This window comes from Ursus arctos, unplaced genomic scaffold (assembly GCF_023065955.2).
Source record: "Ursus arctos isolate Adak ecotype North America unplaced genomic scaffold, UrsArc2.0 scaffold_24, whole genome shotgun sequence".
NCBI lineage: Eukaryota > Metazoa > Chordata > Mammalia > Carnivora > Ursidae > Ursus > Ursus arctos.
Genome location: NW_026622919.1, coordinates 22,100,513 through 22,123,083, shown reverse-complemented (window position 1 = coordinate 22,123,083; position 22,571 = coordinate 22,100,513). Strand labels below are relative to the sequence as shown.

The window sequence follows — 22,571 nt, the reverse complement described above, 5'->3', positions numbered from 1 at the left end:
GAGGAGGCAAAGAAAAGAAGCGGCGGCGGCGGAGGAGGAGGAGGAGGGAGCGAGGAGGCGCGCGGCCCCCCGCTCCCTCCCTCCCCCCCTGACCCCCGACCCCCGCCGGCCGGCCCCCCGCCCCAGCCCCGGAGGGAGCTCATGGGAGTATGAAGGAGATGGTAGGAGGCTGCTGCGTATGTTCGGACGAGAGGGGCTGGGCCGAGAACCCGCTGGTCTACTGTGATGGGCACGCGTGCAGCGTGGCTGTCCACCAAGGTACGGGGGTGGCCCGCGGGGGGCGGCGGGACCCCGAGGGCGGCGCGCGCGGGGAGCCCCGGGCCGCGCCCTCCGGAGACCTCCCGGGGCTTGGGCGCCCCTCCCCCACCCCACCTGAAGGGAAGGGAGGCGTCGGGGGGCTCCCCCCGCCCGGTCCTGGAGGACCGGGTCAGGCATTGTTTTCTTGCCTATTGTTCCAGTCCCGCGCCCCCCACCCCAAGTTGAGGGAGTTTGGGGACAGACTAGGGGGCAGTGAGTGCACTCTCCGCGCCCCACACCGCTAGTGTCGGGGCTGCTGGGGGAATGTTTACCTGCGAGGTGTCCCCTCCCGCCCGGTTATTTTGGTCCTGGCTCCCGGAGGGAGAGGTCAAGGGGGGGTCATCCCCCCCTCCCGCTTCCGGATACTGGGAGGAGCGGAATTGGGAAGCGAGGAGAAGGGTCCCAGGGGAGAGGGGACTCCTAAAATCCTCCGGGAAGAGCTGCGGATAGGAGAGAGGTTGTGCAGGGAGCCGGGAATCGAGAAGAGGGAGGTTTGGAGTTTCCCCCAACAGCACATGGTTCGGGAGTTAACTCCTTGAGGAGTCTTGCCGAGGGCGCAGGCTGGCATCTCCCGCCTGTCTGGCACAGCCAGCTGCCCTCCCCCCCACCTTCCTGGGACAACCCTTAATGCTGTGGCTGTCCCGGCTTCCCGCCGCTCTCCTATTGGTTACCTGCACTGCACCTGCCCTCGGCCTTGACTTTTGACCTGTACCTATTATAGTTAGAGGCTGAAGATGAGGTCCCTGGATCCCCTACTTCCCTACCTCTTCCCTTGCTGGCCCTTTAAGAAATGCCCCCCCCCATAACAACAAAACGTGTTTGACTATCGTAAATGTTGTCCCTCTGGTTTTCTCTATTCCTGATGATGAGGACTGTTCCCAGGCAAGGTGTTGGGAAACAGATCCAGAAAGAGCATGCGGTGGGGATGGGGGTCTTCTAGAAGTTTAAGGTCAAGGACTCAGACTTTTCATCCCTGTTTGGAGTGCTTGGTTTTGTGGTTGAAGGCTGGCCATGTGCTGTTAGGCATTCCTTGTGATCCTCCTGTCTAGTGAGTGACTCCGGACAGGGGAGCAGCCAGGCCCCTCCTTTAGAGTCACCCCCTTACCCCAGTTGCTCTGAGAAAAGCTACTGCCGACAGATTTACTTGGTGATTCTTCTCCCCACCCCCCAGCTTGCTATGGCATCGTCCAGGTGCCAACGGGACCCTGGTTCTGCCGGAAATGTGAATCTCAGGAGCGAGCAGCCAGGGTGGTGAGTTTGAGACTCCCTCCTCTCTTCTGTACACCTGAGCATCTCCTCCCAGTTAAACTAGGGGACTCAGAGAGGCTGAGGCTAGGGTGGGACTGTCACACAGGACTTCCTGTTTCCTGCACATCTCTCACCAACCCATCACTCCCTCAGCTTATCCTTTACTCTGCCCCCACCCTGGCACTGGGCCTTTTATTTTTGTTTGTTAGTGTTTGAACTTTTTACTGTGAAAAGTTTCCAACATGTACAGAAGTAGAGAGAATACTACGATAAACCTCACGTCCCCATCACTCATCTCCGACAATTATCACTCATGGCCAACCCGGTTTCTTCCATACCCCCACCCATCCCCTATAGACCGCTCATTTCATCCTGGGGCCCTGTGAATGTGTTCAGGAAGGGCCCAGCTCAGCAGATCCCCCCACCCCCTTTTGAAAAGCCCGCCCCCAAAATCCCTGTGCCCCCTTGCATTGGCAGAGGTGTGAGCTGTGCCCACACAAAGACGGGGCATTGAAGAGGACTGATAATGGAGGTGAGGGGGGCCCTGAGCCCCAGAGCTCATCCGTGGAAGTCAGCAAGGCCCCCTGAGTGGGGTCTGGGAAGGCAGGAGTGGACTCTGTTGGGTGGCCAGGGTGGGGCTGGAGGCTGGGTTTTCCTTCCCTGGCTGGCATTGGAAACTGATGGGAAGGCTGTGGAGGGGGGTACTGTGTGCAGCGTGGGGCGGGGAGGGGCCAGGGTCTCAGGCCGGCCCCCCACCGCCCCAGGCTGGGCCCATGTGGTGTGCGCCCTCTACATCCCGGAGGTGCAGTTTGCCAACGTGCTCACCATGGAGCCCATCGTGCTGCAGTACGTGCCTCACGACCGCTTCAACAAGGTCAGTGGGCCCTGCCCACCCCGTACCAGCCCCCACACCGCCCCCCCAGCCAGCCGTGCTGGGGTCCCTCCAGCTCTCTCTCCATCCAGTATAATCTGATTCTGTCCAGCCAAAGGGGTACTCAGGAGGTAGGTAGGCGCCTTCCACTGCCAGACACACGCCTGTGCTCTGGAACTCACGTGGACAAGTAGGCTCCGTGGCAGTAGTAGCAGCCGGGCGTGGACCTGAGCAAGCACGTCACTTACTCATTCACTGAACATGTTGTACCAATGCCTACTGTGGGCCAGACCCAGGCCGAGGAACCAGGCACATGGGGTTGCTTATCGAAACAGCTGTGTTCCCGGCCCCGTGGAACGCAGGCTTTCGTGTGGGAAGACTGTAAATATCAACGAACAGGCAAATAAAAGAAATGCAGTTTGTGGTCAGTGCTGTGAAGAAAAGAAAAAAGGTACAAAAATAAAGCCTACCTCGTGGGGGGCTGACGTTAGAGAAAGTGGTCAAGGAAAGAGACATGCAGGCTGAAGCCAGCCTTGAGGAGGGTGGCGTTCTGGATCCAGGCAGAAGGAATAACATGAGCAAAGGCCCAGAGGTGGGAATGAGCTGACTGCAGGCAAGGCAGACGTCGTTCCTGGCCTTCCAGAGCTCACCATCCAAGGACTGCTGTCCACTAAAGTAGCTACCAGCTACATGCGGCTATGCAAATTAAGATGCAACCCGATTTCAAGTTCAATTCCTCAGTCAGACTAGCCCCATTTCAGGGGTTCAGTAGCCTTTATGGCTCCTGTATTGGACAGCGCGGTATGGAAAAGTTCCATCATCGCAGAAACTTCGACTGGCTCGCCCTGGCCTAGGATGGCGGGGAGAGGAGAGAGCTGAGAAGGCCAAGGGATCCCTCGGGTAGCAGGGAGGAGGGGACGACTGTACCATGTCCCGCAGACATGCTACATCTGCGAGGAGCAGGGCCGGGAGAGCAAGGCGGCCTCAGGAGCCTGCATGACCTGTAACCGCCACGGGTGTCGGCAAGCTTTCCACGTCACCTGGTGAGACCCCTGCCTGTCCCGCCCCCCTCCAGGGTTCTCTGGGATCCCTGGCCAGCTGGCCAACCCCGTCCGAGGTTTGCCACAGACAGCTGTCTCTTTGGTGGCGATGGCGGGGATGCCCTCGGACGGTCTTGGCCTCACGCTGGCCACAGCCCAGGAGGGTGGGAAGGAGGTGGCCGGTCTGGTCTGTGGCCACAGGCTTCTCAGGCTGACCTCTTTCGCCCAGCGCCCAAATGGCAGGCCTCCTGTGTGAGGAGGAAGTGCTGGAGGTGGACAACGTGAAGTACTGCGGCTACTGCAAATACCACTTCAGCAAGATGGTGAGTCCCATCCGCCGGGCCGCGAGTGCGTCAGGCGGTCCTGCGTCGGAGGGTGTGGGCTCCGGGCCAGGCTGGTGCCAGGTGCTAGGGGTCAGAGGTGCCGTGAGGAGCTTTGCCACCAGATAAGGAAGAGGTGGAGGTACAGCCTGCGGGAGGTGAATGAGGGCTGAGCCAGGCGGTCCGTCCCAGAAGACAGAGCTCAGACCCTGCCTGTCAGAGTCCGGGAGGCTTCAAGGAAGAGGCGGCATTTAAGTGGCGTGGAAGTGGCAGCAAGAAGAGCCAACATTTGTGGGGGTGACTGTGCTCTGGGCTCCGTACGAAGCTCTTTACATGGGTCATTTGACGTGGTCCTCCCCGCCACCCTAAGAACTGGGTGTACTGTATTTTCCACTTTACAGATTAGTGAACTAAGACCCACCGAGGTCGTGTATCTTATCCCACAGCTGGTGTGCGGGATTCAGAACACATAGTTTGATCTGAAAGCTCCTTGGGGACCTGCCAAGCAGAGGCAGAAAGAGATGAGGCCTAGGTGGAGGGACGGGCATGGGCCGAGTCCTGAGGTGAAAAAGAAAACTCGGGAACAGAACGGGGTGCTTGGGGAGAGTGAGGCAGGAGATGACCAGAAAGCTCAGGCGGCCAGGGCAGGGCTGGCTTCTGCCCTAGGCTTCTGGGGCCCAAGGAGAGGCTGGATGAGGGCTTCTAGTCCATGGTTGTGGAGAGGCCTGCATGCTCCAGAAACTCTGGGGGTGTCCTGGAGAGGGAGGCTGCGGCCTGACTGGGAATGCAGCGTGGACCTCACCCCTGCGCCACGGGCTCATAAGCAGGAGGGTAACATGATCAGATTTGTTTTTTAGGAAGATTACCCTGGCAGCCACCGTCAGGCTGGATCCAAAGGGCTGAGGCTGGCGGCTGGGAGACAGCTGCGAGCAGGGGGGGCTGGAGGGATAAGGCTGGACTCGAGAGCCGTTTCTAGGTAGACAGGCCTACATGTGGGGGTGGCTGAGAAGGGGCATTTGAAGGCGGGACAGAGAATCCAGGCTGTCCAGGCTCGGGCACCCGGGCCTGCTATGAACAGGGGGTACGGTGGGCTTCTGTAGGGTTGTCCTGTGTCCTGTTCTGCCCTCGATAGTTCCAGTTCTTGCTTGTCACCCTGGTGTACTTATGAATAGTTCCCACCCTTTGTTTTCAAAAGTGTCCTGCTTTGGATCATAAATTATATGGTCACCTTGGTTTCAGGGTTTGATAACAACTTAGGACAAGGTAGGGAGCTCCGTGTGGCAAAGAGGGGGTACCACATGGGGAAGTTCACGTCTGGTGACTGTCAGCCCCCCAGGCAGGGTGGTGGTAGCTGGTGGCAGCCCCAAGGAGAGAAGGCTGGGCTGGAATCCTCAGGTGCCCACCAGGATACGGTGGGTCAAGGTGTGAGGGGGACCATGAAGAGGAGAATCTAGTGCTTGGCAAGGAAGGAGCAGTACCCACCACTGGGGAGCAACTGAGTTGGACAGGGCTTGAAATTAGTCCTTGGATTTGGCAACTGGGAGGTAGCGGGTGACCTTAGAGGGGAGACCTGCAAGTCTGGGACAGGTGAAGCTATAACGCAGGGGGCAGTCCTCAGCAGTGAAGGGAAGGAGGGGGCAGGCCCTGGCTGGGAAGAAAGGCAGAACAAGGATCATTTGGGTTTTTGCTGTCATGCATATTTACTTCCCCCTTCTTAAGGGCATCAGGTCCTTTGGGACAGAAGGACCCACTGTGGGTTTGATGGAAGGGGAGGGCCAGGATCAAGAGAGAAGGGGCTGATGGCTGGAGCGAAGAATCTGGAGGGGGAACATGGGGTGGAGTGTGGGGGAGCAGGGACTGCCCAAGAGGGCCCCCCTGCAGCCTCTACCCCAGCGAAAGAGGTAGAACTGGGCTGTGGCTCAGGCTGCCTAAGATGGGCCAGGAGGCACCATGGAAAGATGTGGGCAGAAAATAAGAGACTCAGGCCCTTGTCCTACCTTTAGCGGTTCCTTGCCCGGGCCAAGACGCCCCTAGCCCTTCTGGGCCTCAGTTGCTGGGTCTGTGCATTGGATAAGCCAACTGGGCAAGCTCTAGGACTTAGGGTGGGGGAATGCCTTCTGCTGAGCAGAGCACCACTGAAGACACAAGGTCCTCTTAGTGACAAGCAGGGTGGGAGGGACTGGCCCCCCACGATCCTCTGACTTCCAGGAATCTTTTCCTAACCTATCAAAAGGAGAGTTTGGCAATTCCTCTCTCTTCTTTCCCCAGAAGACATCCCGGCATACCAGCGGGGGCGGCGGAGGAGCCGGAGGCAGCGGCACAGGGGGAGGTGGCAGTGGCTTTATCGCTGGCCGGAGAAGCCGGTCAGCCTCTCCATCCACCCAGCAGGAGAAGCACCCTTCCCACCATGAAAGGGGCCAGAAGAAGGTAAATGTTTTCTCCCTTTCCTACTCCTGCCCACACCCACAAACACATAACTCTTTTTTTTTTTTTAAGATTGTATTTATTTATTTGAGAGACTGAGAGAGCACAAGTTGGGGGGAGAGGGGCAGAGGGAGAAGCAGGCTCCCCACTGAGCAGGGAGCCCGATGCGGAGCTCAATCCTGGGATCCTGGGATCATGACCTGAGCCGAAGGCAGACACTCAACCGACTGAGCCCCCACAGGTGCCCTAACACATAACTCAAAAAACAACCACAAGGTGCTCCTGAGGCCTTGGGGCCTGCCCTCGCCCTTCCTCTGAGGCCACTAAGAGCCAGCAGGGGACTGAGGAAGTGACACACGAGGGTCAGGGAGGGTAAGATGAGGGCCTGGCTTCCCTGGAGCTCTCTGTGTGGTTCCTCCATGTCCTCCCTGTGACATGACAGTGTCTCCAAAGCCCTCGACACACGGCCCTGCACGTTTGCAGACACCTGCACAGTCCAGCCACGTGAGAGCCCAGTTGTCTCCATCCCCTGGTACATCACAGTGTGCCTGGTTCCCCTCCCAGCTCCACACCCAGCTCCATGTCCCAGGTGGACACCCTCGCAGGTGCGGGCTCCTGTGTGTGGTACTCTGTGTCCCTGGCGTGCGAATGGGACAGGCTATTTTTAGCACGTAGGGAGGGTGAGGGGGAGGGGCTGTTGGCTCCCAGAGCAACCTGCTGGAGCCATTCTTGTCCAGCCTAAGTCCCCCAGTCTCTCCATAGGGGGGCATGATGCCCACAAAGCCCATCCCCGAGAGGGGACTGCTCCCCACGTGCACATGGCATGTGTCTCCTCAACCACACTGTCGCCCACAACCCAGATCTGGTCACTTCTCCCTCCCCAGAGTCGAAAGGACAAAGAACGCCTTAAACAGAAGCACAAGAAGCGGCCTGAGTCACCGCCCAGCATCCTCACCCCACCCGTGGTCCCCACTGCTGACAAGGTACTGCTGCCCACCCCTGGGGGAGTGGCCGAGGTAGGGGAGGGGTCACAGTGAGCCAGGGATTCTGGGCACCCCACGCAGCTTCAGGTTACTGTGCCTCTGTTCCCCGCCCCACCCCTCTCCACTCCCTCCTTCTACCCTATGCTCCTCAGCCCCACCAATCACTGACCAACCAGGAGGGGTGGGGTAGGGGGTGTTGCCCTGCCTGCTGGCTGCCAGATGTTTACATCTGCCTCTGTCCAGATGGAGAGCCTCAGCACTGGGCTCTTGTCTGCGGGTACAGTACTCAGGCTGGTTCTCCAAGTTCTGGGGCCCATTTCCCCAGAGACAGGCAGAGAGGAACCCTTCGCTCTCAGCCCTCCCCCACATCAGGACACTGCCCAGACCCTGTCTCCCAACCAAAATCTCATGGTGTAATGGGGCAGGCCCACGGACAGCACCCTGAAACCGCCACTCATCCCACCCTTCCCAGGCTTGGTATGTCAGGCCTGTCTCCAGAAATGGGCAACATCTGGAGGAGCAACCAGCAGGCCCTACCCGAGGCTAGGGAGTTCCTAATCCAAGCCAGAGCAGCCGCTTCCCTTCCCTCCTTCCAGCCCCCGCCCCCCAACAGAAGGAGTGCAGGGGCCTGGAGAAACTGCTTCTTCCTGTCGCCATTACTACCCCACTCACCTCCACCGGCCTTAGCAGGTTGGCAGAGCTCTGGGCATCTTAGCAGAAGGCTCGAGTATCAGGTTTCCAGGGTGATGTTGTGGCAACTGTCCCAGTAACCCCCCGCCCCCCTCCCCCCGCCTGCTTCCCAGGGCTCACCTGGAAAAGCTTGTCATTCATGCCCTCTGACCTTTCCCTGGGGCCTGCAGGCAGGTGGAAATAGGACCAGAGATATGGGAGTTCCCAGCAGCCAGGTGTCCCCTTGGACATGTAGGAGCCTTCTGCCCATCCCCCTCCGCCCACCCCAGCATTTCAGCTACCCCTCCCCCTCACCCCTTTCCTCCCTTGCTCTGAGAACCACATCTGGCTCCCTTCAGAACTCCAGCTGTTGAAAAGAACAAAGAGGAAGACAGAGACCAGGACTCCGCCCAGGGAAGGGCAGTGCAGGGCGGCTCTCGTCCATCCTTCCTGTAGCATTTGTTCAGTTACTGAATACCTGGTCTCCACCAGGAGGAAAAGCACCATCCCTGGCAGTAATACGAAGCCCTCACTCACTCACTCACTGCATGCCAGGGTCCCTTCTCGAACAGGAGGATGGATGGGGTCTGCGGGGATTAGCTCATTTAATCCTCAAAATAATCCAATGAATTAGGTATTTTATTAACCCTGTCTAATAAATGAAGAAGCCGAGGCACAGAGAGGCGGAGTAATTTACCTTAAAAGCACACAGCTAGTACGTGCGGGAGTCGAGATGGGAGCGCAGGCAGTCCAGCTTGAAGGCCCATACTTCTGCACAGGCCACCGTCTCTGCGGTATATTCACAGCGGCTACCAGCATCTGACAGACCCCACACTGTGTATCTGGCTCTGTGCGCCTCGAGCCATTCCAGAGAGGCCTAGCTGGCCCTGTAAGGATCCTGAAGCTCAGCGAGGTTGAGAGGCCGCACAACAGAACACAGCAGTAGATGGCAGAGCCCACCCCGTCCGCCCCAGAGCCCATGCTGCCCTCCGGGGGTTGCTGGAGGCCTTGGACTCAGGGACTGGATGTTTCAGTGCAGTGTGGCAACTGTTGACATGGCTGATGTGAGGACACGGTGCTCTGGAACTAAGAGGACAGAGTGGCCGGATCCACCCCAGGGATCACAATGGCCTCATAGATCGAGGCCTCATGGACTTCCAAGCTGGATTTGGAAGGATGAGAAGTTTCCCGACAAGAGTCAGGATAGGCTGTCCCGGCAGAAGCTTGGCACTGCAAGCAAGCTCAGCTTGTCTAAGAAGGGCCCAGAGTGGCCAGGGGAGGGGGTACCAGCCAGGTGGCTGCACCACCCAGGGAGGGGTGGTGACTGGCGGGTTCAGGGATGGGGCCAGGGCAGCGGTCCCTCTCCCCTGCGCACGTCACGGCCAGCACAAGTCCAGCCTTCTGGGACCCACTAAGCATTTCTTCAGCGGGTAACTGAACACATGGGCACGTGTGGACCGGCTCAGGGACCGTTTTCACTCTCCTCTGCCTCAGGTGAAGGACAGACAGACTCCCCTGTCCTCACACCTACCTCCCTGATCTGGGCGCCCCGCCCACAAGCAAACTTGGACTCTCCCCCTCGTGTCGGGGCCCTATGTACTCCTGCCCCACTGCCAGGTCGTGGGTGAGCCCGGGCAGCTGGCCTTGAGCCTTCGCCTCTCCTCCTTCCCTCAGGTCCCCTCCTCAGCTTCGTCCTCCTCCCACCATGAGGCCAGCACTCAGGAGACCTCTGAGAGCAGCAGGGACTCGAAGGGGAAAAAGTCTTCCAGCCATAGCCTGAGTCACAAGGGGAAGAAACTGAGCAGTGGGAAAGGTGTGAGCAGTTTCACCTCCGCCTCCTCCTCCTCCTCCTCCTCCTCCTCTTCCTCCTCCTCTGGGGGGCCCTTCCAGCCTGCAGGTGAGTGTGGGCGTCCTGGAGGAAGCTGGGGGCGGGACAGCCTTGGCCCAGAGCTTCTCTAGCAAGGGCCTCTGCACGCTGCTTTGCATCTCATTTGCTTCTGAAATTGGTTAAAGATGGGGGCTCCCCACCAAGTGACTCCTCTCGGGACCCTCCCCTCAGCCCCTCCCTCTCAGGCCTCACCCCTCCACTGCCATAACAGTATTCATCATCCCCTGCACTTGGGCCATGAGGTGCCATTTTTAAAGTCCCAACACTAATGATATCTCCTGTAATCTCTACAGTCTGGTGAGGTCAGGTGGACAGGAGTTTTCTTTTCCCTTTATCGATAGCACGTGGGAAAGCTGGGGTGGGGGTGGGGGACACTCATCCCAAGACATAGAAACAGTGGCAGAGCTAGGACAGGAACCCAGGCTTTCCCCAGCCCCCCCGACCAGAGCTCTCTCCAGCTAGTGCAGTTGGGAGGGGGAATCTGGGGCCCAGCTGTAATTCCGGTTTCCCTCTGTATAGTCTCGTCCCTGCAGAGCTCCCCTGACTTCTCGGCATTCCCCAAGCTGGAGCAGCCAGAGGAAGACAAGTACTCCAAGCCTGCAGCCCCCACCCCTTCAGCCCCCCCCTCTCCCTCAGCCCCCGAGCCCCCCAAGGCTGACCTCTTTGAGCAGAAGGTGGTCTTCTCTGGCTTCGGGCCCATCATGCGCTTCTCCACCACCACCTCCAGCTCGGGCCGGGCCCGGGCCCCATCTCCTGGAGACTATAAGTCTCCCCACGTCTCGGGGTCCGGGGCCTCAGCAGGCACCCACAAGCGGATGCCCACACTGAGTGCCGCCCCTGCACCTGCCGAGGAGACCCCTGAGACAGGCCTGAAGGAGAAGAAGCACAAAGCTAGCAAGAGGAGCCGACATGGACCAGGTCGTCCCAAGGGCAGCAGGAACAAGGAGGGGGCTGGGGGCCCAGCTGCTCCCTCCCTGCCCAGTGCCCAGCTGGCTGGCTTTACTGCCACTGCTGCCTCACCCTTCTCTGGAGGTTCCTTGGTCAGCTCTGGCCTGGGTGGTCTGGCGTCCCGCACCTTTGGGCCTTCAGGGAGCCTTCCCAGCCTGAGCCTGGAGTCCCCCCTGCTAGGGGCAGGTTAGTGACTCTTGGGCATCTCAGGGCCCAGCCAGTCTAGTGAGGGAACAGAGGCATAAGCATGCAGTCAGAGGGAAATGTGATAGGAACTGCTCCAAAGGACAGAGATAAAGGACGGAAGATCCAGTCAGCTCTCAGACACTCCCCCGTACCGTCTTCTGCAGGGTTGTAGTGGGAGAGATTGGAGTAGAATGTCAATAGGACTCACCTATCAGAAAAGCCTGGAATCCCCCTGGCCTGGGCAGACAGTCTAATAAGCAGGCATGTCAAGCAGATGTCACATAGGCAAGAAGTGACATCTTTGCAACAAGAGGGTTAGACTGATGTGTGTGGCCAGATCCAGGGGAGTAGTCTCCCCGGTGGGGGGGGGGGGGCTGCCCCAGCCACCTGACTGAGCAGGGGTGTGGGGGTGGTGGTGACTGTAAGCTTCCCTCTGTGTCCTTCTTGTGCCTGTAGGCATCTACACCAGTAATAAGGACCCCATCTCCCACGGTGGCAGTGGCGGAATGCTGCGCGCTGTTTGCAGCACCCCCCTCTCCTCCAGCCTGCTGGGGCCCCCAGGGACCTCGGCCCTGCCCCGCCTCAGCCGCTCCCCATTCACCAGCACCCTCCCCTCCTCCTCTGCTTCTATCTCCACCACTCAGGTGAGGCCTTACCCCTGGGCTCCTCCATCCCTGGGCAGGTGGGGGCCAGGCTGCCTGGGATACCAGCTCTCCACGGGAGAGATTGAGAGATTGGGCTTGGTGGCCACCTGAATGTCTCCCTCTCTCTGGTCCTCTCCTCCCCAGCACACCTGATCCCCGCCCCCTCTACACACACACACACAGTTGTGCCCTAGATCCCAGAATAACCACCAGGCTGGACTATACCTCCTTTCCCTCAGGTGTTTTCTCTGGCTGGCTCTACCTTTAGCCTCCCTTCTACCCACATCTTTGGAACCCCCATGGGTGCCGTTAACCCCCTCCTCACCCAAGCCGAGAGCAGCCACACAGGTATGTGTCTCTGACCCCATTCTCCTTTCTTCCCAAAGACCTGAGGGGCACCCATCGCCTGCATGACACCCCAGAAAGATGGGAGGGCTTTCTGGCTGCCCCCTCCCTCTGGCCATTGCCCGCCCTGAAAAAAAAACTACACAACAAACCAGAGTACACTTTCACGTTAAAAAACAAAACAAAACAAAAACCGTGGAGGGACGAGACAGGACCCTCAGAATTACTACTGCTCCATCTCACAGAAGAAAAAGGCTTAATGATTTGCTCAAAGCAGTTGAAGCAGAGAAAGGCAGAGCCAGAGCTCAAATTCTGGTCCCGACTCCAGGCCCAGTACTCTGGTCACTTGCATAGTTCCCTGCTGGAACATAGTCCTCGGGATGGGGCCTTTTCGGGTCCACCAGCTGGGCAACCTGCGCTCCGGGTATTTCGGAGTTAAGGGGGAGGATCGCAAGCGCCCCTCCCCCTCCCTGGAGAGTCAACCCAGCCCCAGAGAGCTGATTGGTGCAGAGACACCACCTGGCCGGTTAGGGGGCGGGGCTCACTACCACCCCCACCCCCGGCCGCCCCTTCAGGTAAACCTTCTTAAAGGGGCCGAATCTGATTCCAGAATTAATGACCTGACCGCGCAGGGTAAACTACCTTTCCCAAAACCCAAATTGGAATTCCAACAAAAGGTTTTGCAGTCTAACTTGTGAGCTTATGAATATGAGAAGTCGCACAAGACTAATTATAATAGCTGCAGTTATTAAGGGTTTGCTGCAGGACAGCTGACACTTGACATTTATTACCTTATTTTTAATCCTCCTAACAGTCATTTTAGTGAGATTAGTTTCAAGCCCAAGGTCAGATAGTAAGTCCAAGTTCAACCGAGGACTGTCTAGACCCTGAATTTCTATAACCCTGAATCTACCAGGAAAGAAATTGGGAGGTGGTCCTGAAAGAAACCAGGCAGCGGCCGCCTTTCTGCCTAGAAAATGGGAAAGAGACCAGATCCCATGGCTGTGCCTCCCAAGGGGCTAGGTTTCCAAGTCGGGGCTCCCAGCGCCTTACCAGCTAGAGCGCCTTACGAGTCTGGGGTTGGGGGAGATCCTGGGGGAAAGGGGTCTGCGGTAAAGTCCCAGATCCCGCACCCACTTCCCAGGCGGGGACCGTGAGGCCGACGGCACCCCTTCCCCGCTGATCCCTGCTCCCCTTCTCCTTCCAAGAGCCAGACCTGGAGGACTGCAGCTTCCGGTGTCGGGGGACCTCCCCCCAGGAGAGTCTGTCTTCCATGTGAGGGAGGGGGCGGCGGCTTGGGGGAGGGGCTGGGAGCGGGGCTGGAGGGACACTAGGGGGAGGAGGGGACAGAGAGACGGGCGCCAGGAGAGGGTGGGGTCCAAGAGGGGACGACTGGAACCCCTAGGGGGGAGGAGGGAGACAGGAGTGGGGACGGGAGGTAAGCCTGAGTCCGGTTTTCTCTTCCGACCCCAGGTCCCCCATCAGCAGCCTCCCCGCACTCTTTGACCAGACAGCGTCTGCACCCTGCGGGGGTGGCCAGTTAGACCCAGCGGCCCCCGGAACGACTAACATGGAGCAGCTGTTGGAGAAGCAGGGCGACGGCGAGGCCGGTGTCAACAGTGAGGAGCGGTGGGCCCGGCCTGGGAGACCTGCCCTAGGACCCCCCAGACTCGGTCACCTTTCCCTCCGAGGTCCCCAAAGTTCTTTAAGGTTCCGCCCTTTGGCCCCGCCCCAGCCTTAACTTGTGGCTACCACGAGCCTTTGCTAGGTCGGGCTCCTGGGCCTTTGCTAGGTCGAGCTCCTGGACCTTTGCTAGGTCGGGCTCCTGGACCCGCCACCTGTGTGCTCCCGCCTTCGGCCCCCGCGGCCTCCTGGCCCTTACCTTGTTATGCTCCAACTTCCAACTTCCTCCCGCCTCTACTCTCCCACTCAGGGCCTCAACCCCCCCTCCCCCCGCAGCCTCGGGCCCCGCCCCTAGTCCTCACACCTCTGGCTCACCCGGGTGCCGCCTCCCCAAGCTCACCTGAATCTCTTGCTAGCAGGCGCCTTCTGTTTTAGGTCTCAGTCTGATTTCCTCCGCCAGGCTCCGCCCTCCAGGCCCCGCCTCCGGTACTCTCGCCCCGCCTCCCAGGCCTGCGGGGCTCAAGCGTTCTCACCCTCTCTCTGCAGTCGTGGAGATGCTGAAGGCCTTGCACGCGCTGCAGAAGGAAAACCAGCGGCTTCAGGAACAGATCCTGAGCCTGACGGCCAAGAAGGAGCGACTGCAGATTCTCAACGTGCAGCTTTCTGTGCCCTTCCCCGCCCTGCCTGCCGCCCTGCCTGCCGCCAACGGCCCAGTCCCTGGGCCCTATGGCCTGCCTCCCCAAGGTAAGGGGGCTGCCACCGGGTCAGGGAGTGGGAGCCTGTGCCGGGCGGTGCGAAGACATGGCCCCGCCTCCAGCCCTTGACCTCCTGCCCTGATCCCCTCCCTCAGCCGGCAGCAGCGATTCCTTAAGCACCAGCAAGAGCCCCCCGGGGAAGAACAGTCTTGGCCTGGACAACTCTCTGTCCACGTCTTCCGAGGTGGGCGCCGCGGGGGGAGGCAAAGCGGGGGGCAGGAGGGGAAGCGCCAGGGCCTCCAGGTCTGCAGCTTTTGGAGGCTGGGCGATGAAGTGACTGGCTGAGCAACTGGCTGACCGATCCGTTCTTTCTTTCATTAAATGATAATTATAGGTGCCTACTTAATGCCCGGCACTGGCTAAACAATCAGTGAGCAAAACGGCTGCAGCCCTGCTCCTGAAGATAGACTAGTGATCCAAGAAAATAATCATTACCAAACCAGGAAAAGTGCGAAAATGGAAATAATTTGAGGGCTGTGAGGCAGAATGGGGGTGGGATTCTTGTGGAGTTAGGAGGTGGGTAGGGAAGGCCTCTTTGAGAAGTATTTGGGAAGGGTTTATTACAGCAACTGGCACCCAATAATCCCCCTGTGATCAGCGGTGTTGGGGGGAGCGATTGTTAGGTTGTGGTTACTGCTGAAATCCAACCAACAGGGCGCTTGTTTACTTGAACAATAGTCATAGCAATAACGAGGATTCGTTGCGCACTTGCCCTCTGAAATCATGTCCTGTGCTGAGACTTTCAAAGTATTGGTTTGTTTAGGCTTCCAGTAACCTTACGGAATAGGTACTACTATCCCCCCCACCCCCGCTATGAGTGAGTAAACTAAGAGAAGCCAGGGAACTGTGGACACAGAATTTGAACCTGAGCCTTTCCCTCCGGCTGCTGTTCTCCTGCCTGCAGAGCTACTTAGCCTGCTTAAGAATCAGCGGCTTCACCCATATATGGGAATAAGGAGATGGTTCGGGGCAAGCAGTGAACCCTGGGTCTAGTTCACTAGATGGCCACCACCAAGGTCACTGTTCATGATTAACAAGGATTGTGAGGGGTCCTGGGCCCCCAGGAAGTGATCTGTAAACATGATTTGTGAAGACTATTTGGATTCTTAGCCTTTATCCCTGGGCCTTGCTTCTTCCTCCTGGGTGGCTCTGCCTGGGTGAGGTGGGGGTGGCTGTGCTCTGTGAGAATGCTGGTGGGTGCTGGGCCGGGGGCCAGAAAGGTCATGCTGGCCCCCTGCCCCTCTGACCCCTCCCTTCCCCCTCCCTCCCCAGGACCCACACTCAGGCTGCCCCAGCCGCAGCAGCTCGTCGCTGTCCTTCCACAGCACGCCCCCACCGCTGCCCCTGCTCCAGCAGAGCCCCGCTACTCTGCCCCTGGCCCTGCCCGGGGCCCCTGCCCCGCTCCCGCCCCAGCCACAAAACGGGCTGGGCCGGGCACCGGGGGCAGCGGGGCTGGGGGCCATGCCCATGGCTGAGGGGCTGTTGGGGGGGCTGGCGGGCAGCGGGGCCCTGCCCCTCAATGGGCTCCTGGGGGGGTTGAATGGGGCTGCCGCCCCCAACCCTGCGGGCTTGAGCCAGGCTGGCGGGGCCCCCACGCTGCAGCTGCCAGGTTGTCTTAACAGGTGAGGGAGAGCTCAGCCTGGGGAAGGGAACGGGGAGGCTGGCTCTGGGAGGGACTCCCCCCAACACCCACTGTCCCCCCAAAAGGAAGAATGTTCTCCAGTCTTACAGGGTATAGAATCTAGTTGCCTCTTGGCCCCAGGTACTCCCTAGATGTTAGATGCGAGTGCCCTCTGGATGTGCTCTCCAGGGACAAAATCATCGGTTTCTTTCTTGCACCCCAAGTCTTGGTTTCCCTTCTGGGAAAGTTCTATCGAACTTGTCTCCCTCCCAGCAGTGTCTGAGCTTGCTCTGTTTCTCTGTAGTCCTCCTCTAAAACCGCCTATCCTGCCTTTCTCCACCTGGGACTGAGGGAGTCTGGGAATGTGGAGGGGCGGGGTGGGGGAGGAGCGTTTCCCTGCCCCTTCCCACGGTCTGTGTGTTGTCCCCTGCCTCAGCCTAACGGAGCAGCAGAGACATCTCCTGCAGCAGCAAGAGCAGCAGCTCCAGCAGCTCCAGCAGCTCCTGGCCTCCCCACAGCTGACCCCGGTAATGCCCCCCCTTCCCAGGCAGCTCCAGCTCCGCGGGGAAGGGCCCACGATGGGCGCGGGGCCAGGCTGGGCCAGGCAGGCACGGAAGGGAGGGAGGGCCGCCCCGGGCTGGACCCCTGCGGGGCTTGTGGGGGCAGAGGGGGTAAGTGTTGCTCTCAGGCCCTGGGCATTGCAGAAGGGAGGCTCACAGCCTAGTGAGAAGGTCTGGAGGGTGGTGAGGCCCCAGTTACCGAGAATTTCCAGTCCCAGCCCCAAGGATGGGCAAGGGGAGCTGCAGGGTCTGTGGCTGAGCGAGTGGACACCCTGTCGCCCAGAGCGGCTCCTTTGGGTTCTGTGTTGGGTGTTGGGTTCTGTGAAGGTTTCCTTTGGAGAAAAGGAGTTCTGCCTTTTAAAAAGGAGGGAATTGAAAAAAAAACAAAACATAATCGTTTTCCTAGAAACACAAGAAACCAATTCAATTGGTTTCCTATATGGGGCCAGATGGGAACAGGGGTAGGAGCAAGATTTCCAAGTAAACCTTGATATCGTTTTTTGGTGTTTGGAACACTGACAATGCCCTGCCTATTCAAAGCAAAAATAAATGAATCTTAAAAGAAACAAAACAAAACAAAAAAAGGGGGGAGTTGAATACTATTGACCTAGCCTAGTTGTTTCTCAACTTGGGGTCATACCACCCCTGGGGGCATTTGTGGTTGTCATAGTGACTAAGGAACTGATGCAGCGAGGGGGTGGGGCCAGGGCTGTCAGATCTCCTCCAGCGCTGGGCCAGGAGTGCCCCGGGGTTTACAGACCCTCAGGACCCAGACCGCTGCTTTCTTATCCAGATGGGGAGACTGAGGCCCTGAGTGGGGAGTTCAAGACAGGACCTTGACTGCCCGCCCCCCGCCCCGTCTCCTTCCTCATGGCTCCCATGAGATGGGACGGGGCCCGGGCCAAGCAAGGCAGGCTGGCTCCGGGGACCACTGTGCCCTGAGCCATCTGGCCCCCTTGCAGGAACACCAGACTGTGGTCTACCAGATGATCCAGCAGATCCAGCAGAAGCGGGAGCTGCAGCGGCTGCAGCTGGCCGGGGGCTCGCAGCTGCCCATGGCCAGCCTGCTGGCAGGAAGCTCCACCCCGCTGCTGTCTGCGGGCACCCCCGGCCTGCTGCCCACGGCCTCCGCCCCCCCGCTGCTGCCCGCCGGGGCCCTGGTGGCTCCCTCGCTCGGCAACAACACGAGCCTCATGGCCGCGGCGGCGGCAGCCGCAGCAGTAGCAGCAGCAGGCGGACCTCCAGTCCTCACGGCCCAGACCAATCCCTTCCTCAGCCTGGCGGGGGCGGATGGCAGTGGCCCCAAAGGAGGGGTGAGTAGGGGCCCCCTGGCCGTCCTGTCCGCCTTCTCCGGGATGGGCAGAAGGAGGAAGGAAGCGACCCTTAGGTCAGCAAGGCACCCTGCTCCAGGCCCCCGGGCCTCTGCTAGCTCCGCCAGAGGTGAACTCCGAGCACAGGCTAATAGCAGAAGGACCGCGTAGAAAATGGTGTTCCTTTGGGGAGGCCAATTAGAAAAGTCGGTTTCCTCTCTGGGTGGGCCCTTTGGAGAAAGGCCCTCCCTCCTTCCTCTGAGGGCATATTGTCAGAGCCGGGGGTGCTGGCCTTGCTTAGCTGGGTGCCCTTGTGCAGGGCAGCCTGCCCTCCCCGCCCCCCGAAACACAAACACATCCCTAAGCCCAAGAGCCCAGGGCGGGGGCTTCAGCCGGGCTCCCTCACTGCCCCCTCCAGCAGCAGCCTTGCCCCAGGCAGCTGTTCTCAACCGGGTGCTAGAACCAGACGCCTCCTAAAGCCCCAGCCTCCCTTCCTCTCTTTCCAGACCGCTGACAAAGGAACCTCAGCCAACCAGGAAAAAGGCTAAGTCCACCCAGCCCCTCCTGACCCCCAAATGGAGGGGGACAGATCTTGGCCCGAGGGGCCCTACCTGGCCTGGAGCAGGCACCTGCACCCAGACACTGGAGAGCCCCAGCCCAGAGCATGTGCTGAGGCCCGGGGAGTGTGGGGTGCTCCTGGTGCCGAGGACTGAGCCAGAGAGAGGGATGCCCCTTCCATTGGCCCACTCTCCCTCTGCACTGACCCCTTTATGAGGGGCTCAGAGGGAGGACAGGCTCCAAGCCCACCTAGGAGCCCCCACTCTCAGCAATGTTTTGAGGTCCTCCAAGAGCCATGTGGGCTATGGCATAAGTGGGGGGTTGGCTGGACCCCTCACATAAAATGGATCAGCACTTGAGTGGGGAGCGGTGGGGGGACAGGCCCTGGGCCTGCCCGTGCGCGGAAATCTCTTAAAAAAGAAGGGGTGGCCCTGCTTTACCTGCAGTTTCTTCCCAACTTGGGCAGAAGAGATCCCTTGGACTGTGTCTCCCTGGTCCCCTGCCCCCCAGCGAGGGTTACAAGCTGAGCTTGTGAAAGCCCACAGCTGAGGGAGCTGAGGAAGGGGCAGGACGGCACCAAACTCAGCCCTTGCCCCCCACCACTCCCCACCTCTGGAGGGGGGTAGGGGAGGGCAGGGGGGAGAGGCCCAGCCCCCTTGGCGCCCCGCCCCTTGTTTGCACTATTGGATTTAGGAGTGCGGAGGGTGGGAAGATGGAGCTGCCTGACTCAGAGAGCGCGTGTGCCTGTGCGTGTGTGCATGTGTGTCTGTGTGTGTGTATGTGTCTGTCTGTCTGTCTGTCTGTCTGACTCCCCCCGGACCTGGGGCAGCCGAGGGCAGGGATAGGAGCAGTGCTCAGATGAGGCAGCACCAGAAGGGGACTCCCAGCTTTTGTTTGCACCCTCCCCACCTCACCAACTTTGGTCCCTTTCTGGGGGCAGGAATGGTTAACCAAAACCAGACCAGTACTCCAATACTGGAGAGTAACTGGGGGCTGGGGGCTTTGAATCAGGGTAATGTCCTACCTTCCCTCCCCCAGACTCCCACACGGTCTCCCGGCCCCCTCAGAGCTCCCCTTCCCCAACTGATAGGTGGTCCTGCTTCCCTGGCCCAGGGGGAGTCCCAGGGATCTGGGGGATGGGGCAAAGGGGGGGGGTAAAGTGCCACTTCCTTTGGTGAGAACCTCCCTCCAGAATTAGCCAGCTTGCTTCCCCCGCCCCGCCACCCCCACCCCCACCAACCAGGGGAGCCTTCAGCTCGAGCTGACCCGACACCTGTCCCTTCACCCACCAGCTATTTCCCCGGGGTGTAGGGGGCAATTCTCACCTTAAAGAGCCCCCACCTGCCCAGAGCCTTTGGTGGCAAAGGCTGAGGGGCCGCTCGGGCAGCCAGGAGAGGGGCGAGGGTGAAGCCTGTGTCTCTGTTGCAGTTGCACTGGGGTTGGAGCGGGGGAAGGCGTTTCCAGCTTTCCCTGACGCTCGTGTCTCGTCAGTCTTTGCATGTGTGGATTTTTTGTGTGTGTTTCTGTTTGGGTTTTTGTTATTGTTGGTTTTTTTTTAAATAAAGAAAAGAAGATGTGTATATTTTTGGCAACGACAGAAACGTAGTGCAGATATATTTTTGCCTGTGCTGCTCAACTGGTTTTTTTCTGATACTGAAAATAATATTAATATTCCCGTTGATCAGACTTTGTAAGATGTTAGGGAGCTGATAAAGGAGGGGGTGGGTGGGAACCCTTCCGAGGGAATTTTTAGGCACTTGCAAGGGCTTGGGGGTGGGGGGAAGGCAGTTGTGATGACCTCAGAAATACTCACTTTTTATTAATGCTAAATATCAATTAGAAACGATAGAATTCTGCAGTTTATTCATCTTCTTGGTCTGTTAAGCTCTCTAATTCCCTGCCCCCAAACCACGGAAGAGAAAAATAACCTTTAGAGGTTTTTAGAAGAGTTGCTCGTTCACACTTACACCCTGGCCCGAGGCAGGCCCGCTAAGAGCCTAAGTCGACTCCTGTTCTGGATGCTGAGGGAAGCCAGTCCACTGTGCTGCTGCTGTGGCAGAGTGAGAGGTCCCTAGGATTTAGTGCACTGGAACCAAGACCTCCCCCCTCCCTCCCCGCACCCGAGAGCCTGGGGTTCTCATCTCCAAGAGCCTATGTTTTTCCAGCTTTCCCCAGGCTGGGGTGCAGCCGCAGGCAGGTTAGGTTCAAAGAAGGGACCCAGGCTGGGTACGGATCGCTGCTGTCCCTCCATTTGGGGCAGGGGGGCATGAGCGGGGTCATGCATTTCCTTCTTCAGAGGGAGCTTTATAATTGGAAAGTTCTGGAGATCTTCAGGATCTCAATGCAAGGGGAATGGCTTTACTGACCTCACCCTCCTTTCCCAGCCTCTGTCCCTTTTTCCAGGACAAAATTTGGATGGGGAGTGGGAAGAGACACCGATTACTAGATGTCTCTGCCTAGCAGAGAGAAAGGATGTGGTTTGCAGGGCGGAAATGGAGTCTGAAAACGCATGAGAGGAGCTTCGTGTGTAGTCACGCTCGGCGTGGAGGTGTGAGGGGTGTGCATGCAGAACCCCTGTCCGGCTTTGAGGTCACGACTGGTGCATGAGTGTCAGAGCTGGAAGGGACCTATTTTCAGGGGTGGTTGGAGCCAGTTCCTTGCTTCACAGGTGATCGCTCCAAGCCTAGGAGGGGCAGGGGCTCGGGGCAGAGCCAGGACCAGCCCTCAGGACCCTGGCCTCCTGGTCCTGGGCTCTCTCGCCCCCCACTGCACCACCTCCATGTGGCTGTCGGTCTGTCCCTGTGTGTGTGAGTGCTGGGCTGGGCCCCAGGGTGGGAGGGTATCTATGTAGCACTGATTGGTCTTAGCTCAGAGCTGATGGATCCTCTCCATAGACAATGACACTTTAAAGATTGCTTTTTTTTTTTTTTTTAAGTTTTTCCTATTTGTGTGTGTCTTTCCCCTCAGGCTCCTGGGTCTACCACTGCTGCCTCCCAGTGCCCTAACCTTGAGGCTGAGAGCTCCCCACCCATTCCTGTACTGAGTTCTAGAGAAGTGCACCAGGGAAGGGCCTAGACAAGTGAGGGGAGCCAGAGCCAAGGGCCAGCTCTAAGAAACGGGAACCTCCACTTTTCCCTTTCCCTGAACTGGAAACGCAGACAACTTTTCAAAGGCACAGGCTCCCCTTGCCAACTTCCAGCATCTTCCTTGGTGTGTGGTGGGCCAAAGTTAGGAGTAGGCAGCTTGCTCCCAGTCCTCCCTTATCTCAATTTCTTTTTCTTGGGGAGAGGTGCCCAGAGGGATTAAGGTCACCTCAGTGGGGACTTGGGAGGAAGTGGGGCGCAATACCCTGGCTCCTCCCAGTCACATCAATCCGGATTCAAAGTGTGTCTAGCTCCCGACCACTTTGACTTGATCTACTGAAAAGTTGGGGACTGAGGAGTGCCTTCATTGCCCTTTGTTCACTTCCTCCAGCCCAACTTGGGACTCAGGTGGCAGGACTGGAGACCCAAACCCTGACTCCCAGCCCCGTTTTCCCCCTATCCATCCCAACCTGTCTCAATGTAGCAGACCCTTCCTAGGGGAGCAGGGAGGGGAAGCCAGAGTTTGCAAACCCAGGGGCTCCTTTTACATTCTTTCTAGAACCTCCTTTATATCCTCAGCCCAAAAGGCAATGCCCCCTCCTTTCACTTCCAAGCCTGGAATTGTGCATAACCCGGATCTTGTATCTTTGTATAACGGACGTGATTTGTACGGAGGGCAGTTCGTAAACAGCACTTGTTCTTTTAATAAAAGAATGTTTTACAAAAAAAAAAAAAAATCCAAAGAGCGCTGCTTTGTCTGGCTTTACTAAGGGGAAAGGGAGGGGAGTGCCAACTGAGGGAGCCTTGGGAGGGGATGGGGGTGGTCTGTTACATTTCTGTAATCACTCAGCATAGGAGTTCACAGCCCGGGTGCGCAAGACGCCGGGTTCCTGCCGACAGCTCGGACACCTGTGCCCACCCACAAGGAGGTAACGCGTCCGCCCGCGCCAGGCGGGAATCGGTTAAAAAAGCCAGCTCCCTGGGCGGTGGGATGGGGCCGCAGCGCGCTCGTGGAGACGCGGCCCCAGCCTCCGCCGCGGCCGCGGGCTCCCGGGAGGTCCCCGCCCACACCGGCAGGCGCGGGCCCGGAACGCCGCGGCGGTGCGACCGCCGGCACGGCCCCGTGCGCCCCCCTCTCCCGGGGGTCCCGAGGAGGCTGCAGCGCGGTGGGAGGAGAGGCAGCCGGGCTCCCGGCGGC

General features: G+C 58.9%; 1 protein-coding gene across 4 annotated transcripts; it reads left to right on the top strand.

The window, feature by feature from the left end:
* The first annotated feature begins 76 nt into the window (after positions 1-76).
* On the top strand, positions 77-22,110 carry MLLT6 (MLLT6, PHD finger containing). Of its 4 annotated transcripts, none has more exons than XM_048212029.2 (20): positions 77-258; positions 1,469-1,548; positions 2,023-2,077; positions 2,310-2,419; positions 3,356-3,459; positions 3,686-3,779; positions 6,048-6,203; positions 7,085-7,183; positions 9,527-9,749; positions 10,260-10,874; positions 11,331-11,518; positions 11,758-11,866; positions 13,072-13,138; positions 13,337-13,482; positions 14,033-14,230; positions 14,337-14,425; positions 15,514-15,863; positions 16,299-16,389; positions 17,385-17,735; positions 18,239-22,110. In XM_048212029.2, exons 1-20 carry the CDS (start codon positions 150-152, stop codon positions 18,278-18,280), a joined length of 3,276 nt encoding a protein of 1,091 aa, XP_048067986.1. In that variant the 5' UTR covers positions 77-149; the 3' UTR covers positions 18,281-22,110. The 4 variants fall into 4 exon arrangements, with proteins under 4 accessions (XP_048067986.1, XP_048067987.1, XP_048067989.1 ...); XM_048212030.2 differs by having other exon boundaries at positions 78-258; positions 6,045-6,203; positions 9,527-9,665; XM_048212032.2 differs by having other exon boundaries at positions 78-258; positions 6,045-6,203; positions 10,260-10,658.
* Positions 22,111-22,571: the final 461 nt, after the last annotated feature.

Coding starts and splice junctions, on each gene's coding strand:
- MLLT6 (XM_026512999.4), top strand. CDS start 150: ATGAAGGAGATGGTAGGAGGCTGCTGCGTATGTTCGGACGAGAGGGGC. Junction 13,139..13,336: donor CAGGAGAGTCTGTCTTCCAT/GTGAGGGAGGGG, acceptor TTCCGACCCCAG/GTCCCCCATCAGCAGCCTCC. Junction 16,390..17,384: donor CCTCCCCACAGCTGACCCCG/GTAATGCCCCCC, acceptor GCCCCCTTGCAG/GAACACCAGACTGTGGTCTA.